This window comes from Rhipicephalus microplus, chromosome 8 (genome assembly GCF_043290135.1).
Source record: "Rhipicephalus microplus isolate Deutch F79 chromosome 8, USDA_Rmic, whole genome shotgun sequence".
NCBI classification, from domain to species: domain Eukaryota; kingdom Metazoa; phylum Arthropoda; class Arachnida; order Ixodida; family Ixodidae; genus Rhipicephalus; species Rhipicephalus microplus.
Window position 1 is genome coordinate 32,600,284 of NC_134707.1, and position 20,359 is coordinate 32,620,642.

The 20,359-nt window shown below is 43.5% G+C and overlaps 1 protein-coding gene across 3 annotated transcripts in view; it reads left to right on the forward strand.

The window, feature by feature from the left end:
- Positions 1–8,338: 8,338 nt before the first annotated feature.
- LOC119165302 (receptor-type tyrosine-protein phosphatase H) overlaps positions 8,339–20,359 on the forward strand; it is a 93,169-nt gene continuing 81,148 nt past the window's right edge. For 2 of the 3 annotated variants that reach the window (XR_012885548.1, XM_075871474.1), the window contains exon 1: positions 8,486–8,725. Coding sequence is in view for 2 of the 3 variants with exons in the window: in XM_075871474.1 (XP_075727589.1) it covers positions 8,633–8,725 (93 nt within the window). In the remaining variant the exon portion in view is untranslated. Of the gene's footprint in view, positions 8,726–20,359 lie in introns of all 3 variants that reach the window. The other variant, XM_075871473.1, reaches the window with a different exon arrangement.

Sequence of the window (20,359 nt, forward strand, 5' to 3'; positions counted from 1 at the left end):
GTAGTCAGTCTTTATAGAGGACTTTTGCCAGTTGATTGTCAAAGTCACTGACTCAGCTGTCGTCTTCTTCTCATTGGCACGAGAATCTCTATTATCTCGAGAGCAGTATGTCACTGGCCTTCTCGATCATTACCAAATGGAGAACATTTATTTTAAATTGTCAATAATACTTTCTTTGCTTGATTGTAAGTTTGTTGCATTATCCTGCGTAGTTTATGGTGAACTGTGCGCACGTATCCTATGATAGGGCGTACACTCTAAAACAATATCGAGTAAAGAGGGTGTCTTTTTGTCCCACAACAATAATCGTCATCAGGCTTGCGTGCGCTTCCTTTTTTGAAAACTTGGCGCTGGCCACTTTGCTATCGAGAATGCAATGTAACCCTGATAATAGGCGTGTCGATCGTAACCGGAATTTACCGGGCGCGGGGCGATAAGTAAAGCATGGAACGTTTTATGAAGGACGATTATTGTTGTGGGACAAAAAGCACCCTTTTTACTCGCTATATTTTTAGAGTGTATTTAGAGTACAATCTATTTAAGCTACTTGGTTTTTGCATAATAATTGAGCCTGGGTTTGTGCCACTATACTGTAACTCCTCTTGTGTTCGTATTACCACAATCAGTAGAGTAATTGTCATTAACGTAATGCCTTTAAAGGAGTGGTGCAACTCCTTTTCCCCATGCCAATAAAGCGCTACCGATGGAAAGTCTAGCCTACTGTGAACACGTCAGCAAGACATTATACGCCGCACGCAACCTCGGATTTAAAATCACTCTCGCAGAAAGTTGTAAATTGCTACCTCTTCTCCAGAGAAATGTTGCTATATTGCCTAAGTAACCGCCTTCGGGACACTAAGTACACGGAGTGGTTCGAACATGGTGACCTGCATAGTTACAGTGGTCGCCTCAAGATCTCGCCACATGCCCGCGGAAGAACGCACATGACCACACGAAATGTAACCCATGAGTTCGAAACAAACAAAAAAATGGCAGCATATCCACGGAGTGAATGATGGAGAGTGGGGCGAAGCATTCGTCCGTCTATGCGTCCGTCTGTGTGACCATCCATGCGTCTGTTCATGCGCCCGTCCCTGCGTTCGTTCATGCATCCGCCCCTGCGTCCGTTCATGCGTCCATCCATGCATCTGTCTGTGTATTCGTTCGCCCATCTATTCAACACTCCAAGTCCCACCATCTCGCATCTTTTTATCATATATTCCCCATATAGAAGCACCGCCATTCAGTGGACATATTAAGGACTAAACGAGAGGTGGCACACGCACACTTTCTTACGGCTTGCGCTTCGGGTCTACTTCCCACCTTCAACCACCTTGAGTTCATGGTATATACTAGTTCACTGTATTCATGGCACTACGGCCCAATGTTCGCTAAACCTTTCTAAAACCAAGGAGGTTACGCCCAGCGAGTATAACTTAGCAACCTTTTCCTTTCAGCTAGTGCTCAATGTACATGCCAGTGGCTGCTAATGTGAAATGAGAGACAGGAGGATTCAGCTTTTAATTTCTTACGGCTTACGCTTCGTATCTGCTTCCCCCCCTTTAACCACCTCGAATTCATTCATGGTTTATTCTAGTTCATTGTATTCATGGTCCTGCGCTCAACGCTCGCTAAACCTGTCTAAAACTAAAGAGGTTACACCCAGCGAGCATAATGTAGCAACCCTTTCTTGTCCGATAGTGCTCAATGTACATGCCAATAGCTGCTAATGAGAATCGCAGCGTGCACGTTAACTAAAAGCCGAATGCTTCTGTCTCTCATTCCCGCTTAGCAGATATTGGCATGTACATTGAGCGCTATTTTTTATTGTTAAACAACGCACAGAAGAAATCTCTCACCGGCACCACCTTGGAGGTCAAATGTCATACCTATTTCGGGTATGTGCCACTGCTGGTTACGTACTACGAGGGACGCACAGGCCACGCCATAAGGAGCTTCGCCCCTAAAAAAAGGTTGCGGCGCGAGCTGAAGATTGCACGTCTCCTCTCGTTCATAGATTTTTCTAAATATACAGTAAAGGGAACGCTGACGTCCATGTCTGTGAGAGCTGCAACGCATGGCGCTTCAGCGTGCATGGAAATGATGCATAGTACACGGATTCGTCGAATCTTCATACTTCTGGTTCGCGTGTGATCGTGTTGCTTGAAGTTGTTTCGTCACGAAAAAATAATAGTAAATGTTAAACAGTTGTGCTCCACCATATTATATTTTAGGGTCACCATTTCAAATCAGGTGACGAAGCTCAGAAGATTCCGTTCTTTCCTTCGAAACAAAACTGAAACACAGGGATAAAAAAGCCACAGGTACGATTCATCCTCCGCAAGTACGAAGACTAGGCAAATCCATGCACTACCCATGATTTCCATGGTCGCTGAACGATCGCAGTGCCAGAGTCTCCTTTAGTTAATTTTAGGAAAATATATGCTCTTGTCATCCTCTTTCGTGCATAGCTGTCAGCTTGCTGGCTAGCACGAAAGGAGATAAAGAGAGCACTTGAAGCGTGCGAGGAAATTCTGCAACTCTGCTTGTACTGGGAGTATTTTACAAATGTTCGCGGCAGCCGATCCTTGAGACAATAAGCTCCTTTAACGAAGCGATTCGACTTCTTGTAGAACTGTTATTGGGCCAATTTGAAGAACTGTTTTGCTTTAGCAATGCTAATTGTGGCAATGAGCGCGACACACGCACTTGCTTTGGGCCACCGGTAAATATTCATAGTGTAAAATTATTGTGTGGAACGTGTGCAGAAAAATATGAGAAATAGCGATTACTGCAGCATAACACAAGTGTCAGGATTAGAGATTGGATTCTTATAATCCTGACTGTCTGTGACTCCACAGTTGGGCTTGCAAGCGGCAGTATCTCTTCCGCAGCCTCGGCCATCATCCAGGTTGCCTCCCCATTCTCGATTGCATTTAGAATCAATAAGAACATTCCTCCTTTTACATCAGCTATCGCACAGATATCGTCTCTCCAGCGTATGGTATTAGAGCTCGCTATATGCGGGCGCACAGAGGTGGGCGTTGGGGGTGCTCCCCTAGGTGACCTGAAAAATTGCGGGGGCATAAATTCCGCCCCATACAAAGGAGGGGTTGCTCTGACTTAGGGGAGGTTTATGTCAACCCCATACAATAACTCATGTTTGAAAAATTGGTTGAAGCATGTTTCTTCTGTCCTCTTCTGTCCGTGTCTTTTTGGTGTGCTAAACCAAAATTTTTCATCACAAACATATTCCAACTGGTCCAACTGGCCATCTTGCTGCCATACATTGGCGTAAGAAAGAGTAGGGCACCGCGTCGAATCTCCGTTTACTTGAAGGGGAAACTTGTTGATGTCTATGTAGATGGATCGTACTGGCGTCACTGAAACATTCACGTTTGAGCAGCAGCATGACTCGGACTGGGTGATAATTGGGCCACATTCTTTCCTAAGTTGTTACTGCCTCGTTCACTGCCACTAATTTTTATCGCAAACCACTCTTGCAGTGTTCGAGAAGCTTCAGGACTGTTGTAGGTTGTTGTAGGTTACGCCACTTCACGAACATTACATATTATTCTGGAACCTACTTGCCGCTAGCGATAACTCAAGGATGTTCGATGGCACGGGTATAAATGCCGGCGCGCTTCACCGCTGGTCCATTGATCGAAGACCGACGCTCAGATCGCCGCTATCAGTGCCACTGTGCTAGTTTAATCTGACTTCCCGTTTACAGGCCACGAGTTCAGCTCAATAAACTGTTTTCATCTGAGTATCCAGCCTGCCACCTTCATCGACGTCAGGGCCCCATGCCAAAACTTTAGTGTTAACCCAGTACATCGCATGCATGCCTCTTGACGTTACGGAGACGTGGTTCTCACACTGATGCAGGTGAGTCAGTGCGTGACTATTTTGCCACAAGGTCGTGTCAGCCACCATGTTGGATCAGTTATGTTCCGTGCAGGAAATTTTTTCTTCCTCAGAGAATTTTCACCTGTCATTTTGAGCCAAAGAGAAAAGGGAATGTTTGGGATATTGCAGGGAATTTCAAGAATGGTTAAATTTCCATGTGACGACCGATAGTTAGTGGTCACAGTGGGCCTTCATCTTCTCTATTCGGTTCTGGCGCATGCACCACGCAAGCAGAGCCTTGGAGATTTCTTTCTGTCATTTGCGCGGAGTGATTTCTTGTTCACGAGGGGTGTTAGACTTGAAGCCCACAATGGGCAGTGTGCTAACCGTGTATCAAATATTGAAGTCGTGCTTTTGTTATGCGGCAGTAGAGGGGCTAGTCATGATACCAAAATTCACCAGTGCGTGAGACACGTGTAATTATAAGATGTGTGTGCGTGGATGGGAGCAGAAATTAGTACTGTTGTGCCGTGAATTATGCCGGGAATTCCCTCAACGTTTGAAGGGAAAAAATCTCTGAAATAGAAAATTTTAATGTGTTTGAATGAGAATTCTTCCGCTTAGTAAGGAACATCACTGTGTTGAATCTAGTTTTAGCGTTCATGGTGTCTCGCGAAATCTAACAATTGTCACGCAAACAGCTACGTTTGTTGAGCTATGCGAATGGATAATAGCATTCGGAGTTTTACGTCTCAAAACCACCCTATGAATGTGAGGAACGCCATTGTGGAGGGCTCTTGGAAACTTTGACCATCTTGTATCCTTTATTGTGCACTGACATCGCAAAATACACCTTCTCTACGTTTTCACATCTATCAAAATGAGACAGCTGCGGCCGGGATTCTACCCGCTACCTTCGGATCACCAGCCACGCACCACAACCGCTACGCCACCGTTGCGGACCGTGGTGCGAGAGGAAAGTCTCTGGTAATGCTCACGTCAGGCCCGTAGGCAGGAATACTTTGGGAAGGGGTGGGGGGAGTATTCGTTAAAAGCATTGGAAGCACCTACTTCCAGTATCAATTTTGAGTAAAACACCGTAAAACTTTCGATTGACAGTGAGGGGAAGGGAGGCTACGGCACACTCCCTGGCTACGTACCTGGTTCAAGTTTTCTGTTTACGAAACGTTGATCGAATGAGGATGTTGCACGTTGCTGGCAGATCTATCCTTGCGAAATTTGCAGGTGACTGCCCCGCCTGGTTTTCTTGTTTCAGATTATATTCCACTGATGGCCTTGTTAAAGCAAAGCGCAGCTAGGCTACGAAGTGCCGATATTACTGCACCTGCCCCTAGACAGCTTCACAAACCGGCCTCCTGAGTAGCTTAGGCAGGTCTGCTTGTGAGGGGCTTGCACATACAGTGATACCACCAAGTGGAACGTCACTAAAAGCTAGCGGTGAGGAAACGACAATATGATAGCATGAGTCGAAACAAATACCACCAAATGTTTCTTACCGACGTGCACGCAAAGTGCCGTTCATAATACACAATAATCTTGTCGTTTCTATGACTACCGCTTCCCAGGGTTGGTAGCTTTTTCAAACAATAAGACAAAGGAGATCACAAGAAGTTTGTTGGTATTTGCGAAATTTTATAGTATATTAGTTTTTGCAACATTTAAAAAATATTATGATTACGACCACGCTCAGCATGCGGTGATACCACAGCCTCCTTCAGCAGTCGAAGTCAGTGATGAAAGCGAATTTCGGAAATTAGTTATAACTTATGTACACAAAAACGGCATTAGTTTAACGTTTGATACATCACAGAGACGGCAAAACAGGTCATATTGCAAATAATTTTGAAGGTGTCACTGCGTTAAAAAAGTATTTTTATTTAATTTGTACATAGAAACGACAAACCCTTGCTCAGAAGTGCGAGACACTGAGGATTAGGAAGGTTGGTTATCGCACGGATTACTTTACTAGAAAATCAAAATAACACTCAAGCATTGCTTAGAGAATATTAACTAGCGATGCTAGAAATTGTGGCTCTGGTGTTTTTCAAGGTTTTTAAGTAGGCTAGTTAGTGAAGATCTATAGTTGCTTACAGTGAACTCTAGCATACGTGTGTCTTTTCTTCGTCCGTGTGTCATAGTGCGCAGTAAGTTATCCGGGTATTTATCTCTGGCTGCCTTGCTACCGCAATATCATGAAAGTTTTTTTCAATTGTTTGTTGCGTGTGTCGAAAAATTTTCATTATTTCTTACAACCCGTCTGTTCCGTTTGTCGTTCATAGTGTATGGGTGGTTTAATGTGCAGAAACTACAGTGTAATAATTAGGAACACCATTAATTGTGGAGGGATCCACAAATTTGGACTACCTGGTGTATTTGGCCTGCACTTAGGTCTAAGTACGTGGGCTTCAAACATTTTCGCCTGTGTTGAAAGTGCGGCCACCGCAGCCTCGTTTATATCGCGCAAATTCGGACCAGCAGCCGAGCATCTTAGGCACAAGACCACCTTGGTGGGCTGCGGATTGCTGTTTGTCTGCTGCAAACTTCATCAGAGAATCACCACGCATCGAAGTGTTAAAAAATACCTGTTGCTCTGGCTTGCAAACTTTTTTTCTAACTGCACCATATGTCAAACTACTCAGACATGTATGGTAAGCTTCGGTTGGTCATAACAATCTTCACCTTTTCTGAATTTAAATGAAGGAAATTTTATTGATATATAGAAAAGTCCAAGGTTTTATTTTGCTCACCGCCGAGCCCATGTTTTCGTTGTTTGTTTCTCTTGATTTATGCCTTTTAGTTTGTAATTACGAAGGAGTGTTTTTTTATTTTCAATTCCTTGGGGTGTTTGCTTTCTTGTTACTATATAAAATCACTGTACTGATTCGCCACACCCGCCCGCAACTATCACTCTGATTTTGCGTAAACTCACTAAGCTGTTCGGTGTACACATTGGTGTACACTTCGGTGCACACATAAAGCGATAACAGTGCGCAATTCCCCTGGATGTAAGCGATTCAGACAAAATATTACCTCAGTAGGTTTTAAAAAAGCACACTAATGTCACCAATGTCACCTTCCAAAAAATGTGTGAGAACTTTAGTGGCTACAACATTGAAAGAACAAATATCCTCAATGGCAACTCCTCCCGCAACAGCAACTTGCTTTCCACAAAAAGAGGGAATAAATTAAAAATTTCTTGTGTGTCAGGGTTATCGTAATGTGCAATACTGCTGCAAAATAGTTATCACTTTTTGCTCTCACGCCTATACGAAGTGCAGATGTCGCAGTCCATTGCGCACTGTTACGAAACCATGGTGCATTGTGGTACACTCAAGCGGTATGACTGTACTATAATCATCATCGCTAGGAAAACACGGTGAATGCTATATTTATTAAAATATCTAGAGACTGCAATAAAATGATAGTGTATCCTACCATCGGGCTTTTCTATTAGGTTGTTAGTAAGTTCACTTGATAGAATTCAATAAAAATATATTATGAATGTCAAAATTTATACTGTTAAATGCTAATCCTGGCCATATTTTCTTCTGCTTCGCACAATTACCGTCAGACCTTTGAGAAGAATGTGATAAGAAAAATGTGAGCCATCTCGCTGGCTTGGCATGCAGGCTTGAATTTTAATATCCGGCTTATTCTAAAATGCGCTGACAACATGCAATGGGAAGTAACACTGAAGCGAACGCCATTTTAATGGCTGGAAAATTTAATAATGTCCATGACTGACCGGTACATGATACTTTTCAGACACACTGTGCGTGGACGCCTCCAAATGATGGCGCGATGTTGTGTGGCGTGTGGTCGAATGTGACCCCAAATACTTTTGCGCCAGACGTCCTTCAAAGCTTCGATAAGCAGGAACAAAGGCCCCGATGTGTTGCTCTTTTCCAAAACGGAAGTGGCGTGTGCGGTTCGGAAGGGCGGAAGCAACGGTCTGTCGCCGAAGTGTCTGAAACAAACCGAGCTTCATTGCCCTAACGGAAGTGGCGTCTAATCGAACTTCCTCTGCCCTCCCCCCTCTTTGCCCACTCCTTCGCCATTTTACATGTCCCTCGCATTGCTACCCACGTCTTGTTGGTCCTCATCCGCCGCCCTGTTGCGGCGCCGCAAGGCGCGACTAATCATGCAACTCGTATTACCGAGGAAGTGAATAATCGGGCCGTGCGTAACCAGTGGCAATGTCGAGGACGCGCAACGGAGCGCTGTATTGTTGGTTCCTGGAAAGCCGAGAAAAGTGTAGCGACGATCAAGGAGTCCGGAGGGCGCTGCAATCGATAGTGATACACGTCGACTATTGTTGAAAAAGATACGACCGATCTCCCTTCGCTTCCTCCTCAGGCCTTGCACCCTTAGTGTGGAGAAACGAAGGGTAGGCGTTCCACGGAGGAAACTGATACGTCAAGCGCGAAAATGAAGGAGAGTAGAGGAGAGAGAAAGAAAGAAACGCGAACTAGATACGCTTATCGGAAGGCGGCAAGCGGCTCCAAAGGTCTCAGTACCGCTGCAAAAACGAATCTCTCTCAGCTGCACATTGTGGTCGCCCCGTGCAGATTTTCGCTGTCGCAGGGGCAGCGCTGCATGGGCCGGTGACAACGGGGCAGCCACAGTGACCGGGAGTACGACTACGTGTCCCGCTGCGGAGGACGGCGTAATATGCACTCGGCTTTCGCGATCGCGCGTGCAGCTGTGCGCGTCGCCGCAACATGACGTCCGCGTCCCGAGCTCTCCGGTGTTTTTGCTCGTGATGGGGCGTACTCGAACGTGGCGAAGGACGTTGCCCGTCGCATCGCTCGCATGGACGGGATTTTACGCGTTCTTCTTCTGCTCTGCGCTGGCGGTAAGTTGCCCAGTTCGTGGTCATTGCGTGTTATATTCGCTTCCAATTAGTTTTATCAATCGTAGGTCACTGAACCTGACTTGAAAGTCGGCTAGAAGTGACACAGTTTCCTTATGTCTGCTTAGTGGTGTCGCGTATTATCAAAACTGTCGGCCGCCCCACCGCGGTGGTCTAGAGGCTAAGGTACTCGGCTGCTGACCCACAGGTCACGCGTTCGAATCCCGGCTGCGGCGCCTGCATTTCCGATGGAGGCGGAAATGTTGTGTGCCCGTGTGCTCAGATTTGGGTGCACGTTAAAGAACCCCAAGTGGTCGAAATTTTCGGAGCCCTCCACTACGGCGTCTCTCATAATCATATGGTGGTTTTGGAACGTTAAATCCTACATATCAAATCAATCATCATCAAAACTGTTGGCAACTGTTGACGTATCATTGAATTCTGAAACTGGAGATGGAGCAGTGCAGGTTTTGTACAAGGAAGGTTCTATGCATTCCTTGAAGCCAGTATTTCCTAACACGTATGCGAAACGGACCTATAAGCAGCGTGATGTCAAGTGCGCACTTGCCGCAGTACTCGACGTACTCGGAGAAGAAGTCTGCTGCGTCATATTCCGGTTGCTGCAGTTCGAGGGGCGTGACCTATCCAGCAACAAACACTAACGCCACACTGCTCACTTCCACCGTTGAAGAAGGCACCTGAGCTCAAACCGTAAAACATTAGAGAGAAATACAAGCTTTAGTAAAATGTTGCGCATTCATTAGTTCAGAAATGTGAAGAACAGCAATTGGAAGCGTGGTTGTGGTGAAAGGCTGTCAAATATATTTAAACACAGTGCAACGAGAAACTTTTGCCTGAGTGTTGCGCTTTATGAGAAATTCATTCGTACGGCTTCGTGAAAGGGAATGAATGATCTGCTTTTCGAAGAGCAAGAGACAAGTAGACCAAACGTTCCATCGCTATATGAACCGTTCCGACGTGAACATTTTCGGTACTGCAGAACGGTCAAAAAAGTAACCCCTGATATGCATCTACATAGGGTTAGCGCTTTCGATGCATGCAAACTTGCATTTTGCTTTGTTTTTCTCATGGTGAGCTTCATTGTTCACAATATATGGGTAGCTTTATCTTTAGGAGCATTTCGTTTAAGTATATGTGTATCACAGATAAGGCGAAGTGCGATGAAGTCGAAAGATATCTTTTTTAGACTAATTTCTCAGCGCAAAAAAGACGGAACAGTTAGAAAAACACACACACATCTAATAGGAATTTTTTGCCCCGACGCGGTGGTCTAGTGGCTAAGGTACTCGGCTGCTGACCCGCAGGGCGCGGGTTCGAATCCCGGCTGCGGCGGCTGCATTTCCGATGGAGGCGGAAATGTTGTAGGCCCGTGTGCTCAGATTTGGGTGCACGTTAAAGAACCCCAGGTGGTCTAAATTTCCGGAGTCCTCCACTACGGCGTCTCTCATAATCATATAGTGGTTTTGGGACGTTAAACCCCACATATCAATCAATCAATCTAATAGGAATTTCCTTTGTACGCTACATTCTGGATACTTTATAGTAGCAATACTTACGGCTGATCAATTCAGCAGTGGTCAGTAGTGCTTCCGTGTAGTTGAGATTGATCACATGATCGAAACGCTATCGCAATTATTGAAGCTTCGGTTATCACAGAATATGGCTCCTATGTTGGAAACAACGCAGCGGCGTTGAATGATTCATTCCAAACGGGATAAACCAAGCTTATCATCAAACGGAACCGCACTCCACTGATATGGTGTTGCCGTGGTGCCGTGTCGCTAGCCTTACGCACTCCTACAAATATGCTGAGTTAATTAGGGTTGACCCAGCTGTCCTATTACGTGCCAGAAACGCCCTCTGATCAGGCATGCTGCAGTTGGAAACTTCTGATTCGTTTTATCATCTAGCGTTCAATAACATCTGCTCCACTCGAACTGTATGGTCACTTAGCATCTCCCCCCATAGTTCGGCCACTGTTGCCGTACTCTGCGCCCCCTACCCGCACCTATAACTCATCGTAGATAACCAGATCTGATGACGAAGACCTAATTGAAAAGGGCTCATTTTTAATACTTCTCTGGAGGCTTCAGGGTGCTCAAAAAGCCCACGCAGCATCATGACCTACAGATGTATGAATATCCTCGAATTGCCAGTTGCACGGATTTATATCAAGTTAAACCAGTATGCATGCAACAAGGAAGCTCTTTTGTCGTGCTTAGAAAAAAAAACATACTTTGCAGAGGCACTTCACTTTGTACCTTTTACTATTTGCGCATTTTATTTCTTGCTTAAAAGATTACCAGCAGCGCACTCAGGCATTTCATCAAAGCGGCTAACTTACAGATTACTGGCATTTGAAGCCTGAACATATAACAACAACAAAAAGAATCAGCATTCATATCTGCCTTGGTTAGGTACATCAAGATTTCGCAGTCGTCAGCACTGCACCACGAGACAATTCCATTATTTTACGCCCTATCATTGCGAGAATACGAAAAATGTTTTGACTTTAGGACTAGACTGCCCAAAACACAAAAACAAACTGTATTTTCCTCTATACTATAGAAGAGAGAGAGAGATAGAGCTACTCTCCTATCGCATTTTCCTAAAGTGCTGAAAGATAATCGGCCATTTTTTTATCATTTTTTACATGAACGAGGCTACGTGAAGCTGGATGACTTTCTTTGCAGTTATGAAATTTCAGAGAATACTGACATCGGACATTGCTTGGCGGAACAGCGGCTACGGTAGTCTGCTGCTGTTCCGGTCATCACGGGTTCAATTCTGGTTGCTTTGGTGGAGGCGAAGTAGTAAAGGCCTGTGTACTGTGCGATGCCGGTATTTGTTAACTAACACCAGATGGACTAAATTTTCGGATTACTGTGCTATTGTGTCCGTGCTAATTATATCGGGATTTCAGGACGTGAAAACGCTAGATATTATTATCTCTGACGTTGCCTCGAAACAGTTTAGGTGTACCAAAATGTTAACGTGATTTAGAATGTTGTCAAATGTATTTGACGTGACTTGACGAGTTGCCTTTGGATGATAAATTTAGAAAAAAAAGCGTCTTCATTGAAAGACGTTCAGAATATTATTTTTAATCACAGCAAGCTGGCTTGTAATAAATGTAAAAACTGAAATATATTGAACGGTAATGTGTACTATAAAATGTGTTTTTAAGCACTCAAGGAATTCGCACACAGGAAACTTAAGCAGTCTATAGCTGTAGGCAACACCACAGCCCCCCCCCCCCCCGCCTCTCCTCTCCTAACTCGCTCTTTCTGTAAATACATGTTTCTTCGGTACATACAGGTAGAGTATTTGTTCACATTCAATATTGTATTACAATGTTCAATATTCATTTTCTTCATGGTTTCTGCTCATATCACAATATATTTTCCTATATTACTCATTTAACCAGCTCGTAGCACATGCGATATCATTAACATTAGCTTGAAAAACTTCATTTTGTTTGTTATCGTGTATAAATAGTGAAATATTAGTGGAACTAGAACCGTGAAGCATACATACCCCGCCCATTTCAAAAGCATATAAAATGTTAATATGAATCGCTTCTGTTGGAACGCGTTACGTTTCGAGTTGAAACAAAAGTGACATGAACATAATAAAAGTTTGTGTGAGCATCTAAAGACCTCACCAATGGCACTTGTTTAGGACGTCTTTGTGTGTCAAACGCAATAGTTAGTCACATTTCGTGCATTGTTAGAGTGAAACTCGGAACCATATGGTTCCAACTTTCACGTGCTCTGCGGCGATGTAGCGGGTGTGGTTTTCGGCTGCATACCCACGACATATCCAGTCATATCTCGGTTTAGGCACGTAAAATCCTACAGAACTTTGACACAAGTTTTCTCACTGTGTGTTTTATAGAGTTAGCAAATGTGTTTGGCTGCACTAATTTGTGTTCAGCAATACTATTCGCATTCCAGTAAATACATTTTACGATATTTGCTAGTTTGATGGCTCGTATTTCTGCTCGTGTGTTGTTCTGAGCCATGGACAAATCAGCCTAGGTAAACAGTCTTCTTGCGAAATGCGTCATTGTCTCATTAGAAAATGCTTGTCTCAACTTTCGCCTGCCTCAGCTCTTCGAAACCAAGGCTAACGTCATATATGCCAGAGATCAAGAAAAAAAAACGCTTCTATGTGACTCAGTTGCATCGCATCCGCTAAACCGAGAAGCGAGGCGTCGATCGCAGAAGCGGGAACTTTTCAGACACAGCCGATGCCTTCAAGTAATGCCGGATGTTGCACAGACGCCGCATGTCGAACTTATTGGGCAAGCACGTCGCCTTTAGACGATTCAGTCAAGCAGATCCTTTGCTGACCTGTTCCAAAACTGTTATGCATTACTACGTGAACAAAATTTTATCTCTACAACACCTGCGCAATCTTCCTGGGTTTTAATATTTAGAATACAAAGTGTGTGAAGTACGGACTCCGAATCAAAATTTTGAGCGCCGATTTCCGATAGAATTTAGTCAAGTGTGTATCAGAAAAGGATTGCAGACTTACTCTGCAACACGGAAACTGCATATTTGTATAGCTCGTATTGGTATATCGTTCTGAGAATTTTTTCGTTTTCATTTTTTTTCATACTTGTTGGCTTTGCATAGCTTCACACGTTCTTTAAAAAGCATTGTTTTCGCACACTATCGTGTGATAGTACAAAACAGTTTTATGTAGCGGGAGGAACTGCTGTAGGTTTGCGAATGTAAGCTGTAGTTGCGAAACGGGATTCTGGTATAACACTGCAAGAACTTGAGGCATGCACATATTAAGACATAATAATACAAATTTGTGAGAGTATATCTGGTATTTAAGTTTTTTACATTTTAAAATGCTATGTAGGATTACTGCTCGATAGTTTTCAAAGGGAGAAAAAGGCCGTAAAATGAACAATGAAACTAGAACCACTTTTCTAAATAAAAGGAAATAAATAATGACGAAAGCATTTATAAGCGTGCTCTAAAATAAACGACATGAGGCAATTAGAATGTTTTCTTTGAAAAGAAAACTAAACTTAGTGGCAGTCTTAAATTACCAAGAATAAACAGAAATATATAAAAAGAATTGCCTGCGTCTGAAGAACTTCATTAAATTGTGAATGCTCATTGCTTAAACATAATCAGGTAAAAATATGCACGGCGTCAGAATGTGATGAACTTAAATAATGTTTTTGATTTAACGCAAACCTGGTGGATTGGAAAGCAAAGCAAGCTTTGGGTGTGTGTAGCCGTAGTGAGCTAACGTGCATTACCTGGAGGTTGAAACAAGGACGCCATATTTTTAAAAAAAAACAACAAGCACATATCAGCATGACGGACCCTTTAGTAGACGTCATAGAACATGATTGCACAGTTTGGTTCAATAACTACACTTTTTATGACAACCAACAACCATAAACCCACTCGGATTGCTCGTGAAGCTATCTCGTCTCGCAACTTCGCAAAATTGTGGGGTTGCGTATTCCGGATCGCAAAAATATGTATACGACGCTTTATGCCTCGTCATTCGTATGACACCTTACTGTATTGACGCTAACACTGGAGCTACAAGGTCTTATGACATAAATCACTATAATGAGGAAGCACTTTTTGATGTAGGAGAACGGGAGAATGGCCACCACCGCTAACTAATTTAATGAATTACCTTGTGTTTTCCTTTGTTTTTAATCCCCTGCCCACCCATATACGGTCGCCATGGCCGAGAGTTCAACCACACATTCGCATTTATCAAGGCTTCACTCTTCTCAGCATATTCTTGTTAAGTGTCGTGATGAACGAACAGCGGAATTGTTAAAAGCGAATTTCAATTGTTCCAAATCAATATCGCTTATACCGAAGGAACATAAAAAGATTTGTCTTGTTATCATTCTTGCGTGTCTGCTAAGTGGTCCAGATGAGCTGTTATTTCAGCTGAATGCACGTTTATATCCTGGCCAAATGTTGAACAAAAAATGCTAAGTTTCATGGGTATACCCAGTATATAAGCGGAACCTGATTAATAGCATAGTTTCGATATTCGCATCTCCTCTTCTCTGCAAAAGTTAAGATCATGGTACTCATTCTGTTATCGCTTTGGAAGCTCTACTCGTGTTATTAGGTAATCAATGACCCCTGATCCCAAATTTTGAAATTCCAGATGCTTGCATTGTTTCAGAGTCCTGCATGCGGGGGTGCGTCTGATCGACTAATATAGGGACGAGCGTTGCCCATCAGATAATTAATTAGGTTTTAGTGTGAATACACCTGCTCGTCCAAGAATTCAGACGCAATCGTCATTTTCTGGGGTTGACGTAGACTCGGGGCCTCGTCGTGCGGGTATATAGTTCAAGCAAGCATGGTTGGCCTCAGAGAACATATGCGGGGCACGCACAGTGCTCCGACTGCCGCCCGGCTATCACTATTGTTCATCACCCCTCTCGCTCTTGCATCGGGCAGCTCTCAAGGTGGTTTTGGCTGCGTACGCCGGGAATGCTTTTCTTTTTCTAAAGGGGACACTTTAAAAGCACCTAGATTGTCTCACTCTTCAGCGCCCACAGGTCCCCATATTTTAAAAGCGCGCGTTCAGCGTCACTAAAGCTTGAGCGCACAAAGTCCTGTGTGGGGCACTAGTTTATTTTGGTATTGAGGGGGCTTTCTAAACTGACGAAAAATGACTTTCAGTGAATGACGGTAGCATGCATTATACGATGCGTTGGCACACTTACGATTCAATTTCGGCATTACACTACGCAAAACTATAAATCCCTGCAAAAAAGTTGCACACAAAACTTTCGCTGTCAGGGGTCTTTTTAAGAGACCACATACTTAGTGTCACAATTTTGGAGGTTTTCAAGCTGAAACTAGAGTATAATGTGAGAGTACCTGAAAGCTTGCTCATGGAAAATGCTATTGACACTTTTCCTGAACATGTTTTTTTTTAATTATTTGTACTGGTGGACTCTGCTTTAGGAGGACTTTCATCAAAGGAAGAACAATACTGTAAAATTTTCGCGTATTGTTGACCCTCGCGAACGATAAAACTTGCACCTAAGAGAAGGTCTAGAATCGAATACTCTTGCTGTATGGGCGGTTACAGCTGAAACATTTTACTGCCTTTTTTTACAAGCTGTATAGCTGTGTATTTAGAGACTTCATCAACACATCATTCGTGAATACCTCATGACGCGTCTAAAAATTTGGAGTTTACGTTGGTTGTTATCAGTGAGGCGGCATCCTGTCCCAAAAAGAAGATAGTTGTGTTTCGAATATGCAGTAAGTGGACTTCGCTCCGAAATGATATGATGACATCAGATAATTTTGGCTTAAGAAGGCACAGGCCTCAGTCGTTTCAGTTGGCGGGCAAGCTTTAAAATGTCAGATTTGCTTATTCAGATAATGTATCAAAGGGCTACCAGTGTACATAAAGATTTGTGTAAAAATTGCTGCCATCTGTAGGCCGCCGTGTGCATGCTGCCGAGTTAGAGGGTGAGCGCGGCGCAGTACGCCCAGAGCGCGTGTGTTTACGTATACGTTTACGTAAGCAGCATCGACGTCAGGCGTGTATTGGCTGATAATCGGAATGCCGACGTACTAGTACGTCCCTTGGTGCACACAAAGGGGAAACTGGAACGCTGATGAAAAATAGGTAAGCCGTAAGTTATGCCTCTTGTTTTTTCAAGCTGATGAAGTTTCCAGCATGTGCACCGGCTATGGTACCGAAACACTTGCTTCCATTCGCCTTTCTACGCAAATGAGACGTGCAATAGCATTCAGCATTTGTACTCGTGCACCTACAAATTGCTTAACGCCCAAGCAAGACAGTTTTTAGAACGTCGGATGTTGCATTGATAGTGTAGCCACAATGCTTTGTCACTTGAAAACACATTCTGTAAACTACATGAAAGGGATAAACTTCATCAACACTCTTCGCAAAATAAGAGTATGAATGACATTTTTGATAAGGAAGAAATGTGTGAGGTTTGAGTAAGGGTGCTTCAGATTGTACTTCATGTGAATGAACGGCCCGTACAAGCGATAGCATTGTCTCGCCAACCTAATTCAGTGGATATCACCGATGTTTGAGGTGTTGCAATTTCCTGTGCTATTGTGGACGCTCGTTTTGTGACTTATCGCAGCTCTTTGGCAAAAACACCTTTCATGCCAAGTCTTAAGCGGCACGCTAACAGACCTGTCACATCGTTTTAAAGTATTTCTCCAGCAGCTCTCAAAATTTAAATATGCTTTCCTGCTAAAACCGACATTTTGCATGAACCCTTCGGTATATGGCGGAGGCGTAGCAGTATATCCAGATTACGTCATGGCTGGTTATAAAAGTGCATAACTTGGACCGCCTACTCCGAGAACTCAGTGACAGAGTGCAAAACCCCATCAGCAGACATCTAACATATTCCAACAATGGCATGACGATAGTTATAGCGCTAGAACAAAACAACGACAAAAAAACAAAACAAGAAGGACTTTGTCGTCGTTGTGTTCTCGCCCTATAACTAGCGTGCTGTGATACCAACTAGCCCAAACTGCCACACTTTCAACAATGGCGTCATTTCATTTCTGCAGGCGTAACACAAGCCTGCACACTTTTTTATCTACATAATGTGGAAATATGTACGCAATCTTTATCGTAGGTTTATGAGATATATGTTTGTAGGACTTAGTTTAAACAATGAGGAGTATTCCAAATCTTGGTTTAGATAGCTGTTTTGCACCAGCCATAAACTGCCTATGAAATATCTCAAAATAAAACCCTACCCAACACTAGCTCTCTGACTTCGCACCTTTGTAAGCGTCCACACTGCTTCAAAACGCTTGAATACTATTCAGACGTGTCATATAGAATGTTTTTTTATTTTTTTTCGTTATAAAATACACTCCCCCCCCCAAAAAAAAATGGCGCTTGCTTGGGTGGAATATATCTTGAATTCGAATGAAGGCTGATTTTATTGAAAGTTGAGTGTTATAATGTGCGCAGAAAGCTGATTTTTTGATATTTAGAGACGCTGTTCAAACTTCAACACATCAGCGACGTTGCCATGGAAATGCCACGTGCTCTGTGCACATGATTTGGCAACTCAAGAGAAGACCTGCAAACTGCTCTTAAATAGAGAGTTGCGTATAGCCTACGTGGGCAATCATGTCTTGGCAAGTGTAAGAAAACAAGCTTCTCCACCGAATTGCCTCCCGTTGTCTCGCAGCAACGCGATTTCGGCAGTGCTCACGCTCCCCTTCTTACGAGCCCATAACGCCGCGCCATGTCCGCCGGCTCGTTTCGCTTTTACGACTGTTGACCGCGTATCACAGCGGTAACAGCCACTCTTCCGTGTGTTCCGCGTACTGCCGTTTCGCGCTTAGGAAATCCTGCCTCAGGGTTAGTGACCTTGTGTCCTCACAGACAGCTTGCAGCCTGAGTACGGTGAACATCATTTTTTTTTTCCCGCAGATGTTTATTCAGAGCCTCTCTCACTGCACTGCTTGACGTACGGCAATCGTTGGGGTGGCAGAAAAAAATATAACGCAGAGCACTTGATGCTTATTTTGAGAAAACGCTGCGTGCGAATATCGACTGCATATTGCTATTTGTTAAATACTGATTAACAATCGTACATTTCCTCAGTCTTGATGTGGCAAAGGCGATGCCTATGCAGGAAACTACTGCTGCTTTATATAAATCAGCTAAGCAAAGTATAAACCACCAGTCGCCACTGCTTTTTCTGTTACGTTTTCTGTTTTTTTGAGGAAACCATGCCGGCATTCAAGATGTTTGCTTGATATGTGTGTGTTGTCACTTCTCTAAGTTATGTCCACCGCATTGTTGCTAGCTGATATTTTCCTCTTTGTATGTGAAATACATATATCTGCTCATGTAACTACTTTTTTCTAAAACCCCACTGAAATAATGCCATCTTGGCGCTGAAGGTACTTTTGCAAACGAAAATTAATAAATATAATGCTGTCAATGCGAAAACCCTATTATATCTGCCTGATCATAGCTGATTGAAACGCGTTGATGCCGCAAAGGAGCATGGTGACTTGTTTAAAACCCAGTAGACACTCAAGCTAGGAAAAGTATACAGATCGTTTATCTACTGTTTTAAATGCATTGCATTGATTGGCACAAAGATGTGAAGGTGGACGAAAAGATGAGAAGGTGGACGATGGTAACGTAGACGAAAAGGCAACGAAGTGCTGGAAAAAACTAAACCTGGGACCTTCGGATTCGAAGATTGCAATACTGACTTTTTTCATCATTATTTTACTTATAATGATGCTTGCCACGTTTTCCAACATTCTCCTTCGTTTTTGCATTTACTCGTTGTGCTGCCTTTAACAGCGAGTGCTCTTGGAAATCAAGCATATAGACATGTTAAATGGCGGCCGCGTTCAGTGGATCAGTGTGACTCTGTGTGCTTGCAGTATCGATTCTTTAGAACATAGTACTTAGTACGTTACTGGGCAAAATCGCTATTCGGTACTTACAGGAAATGACCCCAGGATATCGAAACAACTGTGAACCTTGTCGACCGAAGCTGCGGGCCATGCGGGAAACAACTTCAACTGCAATGCACGGAAATCACCTTGTGCATTTATATGAGGTTTCTCCCACACCCCTTTTTTTTTTGCGGGAACGCTGGGTTTCAGTGCTTCCTTGAAACCACAGAACAAGCGCTTTCTTATACGTCTTCAGTATCATCAGTGACTGCCTCTCTTGGAAGGCTTGGTCCTAAACCATCACTCCTAAACTCCACACTATGAGTACTGCTACTAGTTCTGTAATAGTGCTTGCAATGGTAACCTTACATATTAGTAGCTATTCTGTTTATCTGCACCAACAAACGATTTCAAGATGTGGGTTGAATGACGGTAACTTAATAATGCAACTATCACAATGAAAAAACACTTGACTGTATACACGCTGATACTTAAGGTCTGTGCAATGTGCCTCTTTTAATAAAGCTATCAAGCATCGCAGCTTGTTCTTTAGGATCACACCGCAAAATACGTGAAAGCTTGCGTATAAAATATAGCGACAATATGTTGAGCAGTTTGCTCCTACTCTAGCGCACCATGCGAGGGCTTAGGAAAGTTGGATCATCTGGCATGTTTTAACGTTCACTGACGTCGCACAGGATGCAGACCTCTAGTGTACCTCCGCCATCCAAATGTGACCGGCAAAGCGGAACGTAAAAACTCATGCTGCGGTAGTCCTCACAAAGCGTGCTTCAAATTTGAATTTTCACGCAATGATTTGGCTGGACACTATCAGCTTCGCAGGATTCTATAAACAGTAGCCATTTTTTTTCTGTCATCCGGAGCTAAGTAAACTAAACTAAATATAAAAAAGCAACTAATATTTTATACTTGGTTACTCACAAATGAAAATCTGCAAAGCAGAATCCCATACAAGGTTTTTTTTGTTGTTTTTAAAGTGGAGCCCACCAAACAAACATGCTCAATGCCGCGTTTGTTTGTAAGTCGTCTGATCGTTTTCAATCTCGCGCGTTGTTTGAAGGCTATCACGACCCTATTTTATGCGAACCTCATGCAGCTGCAGCGGGCATGCCACGCATACCACCGCCAGAGAGTT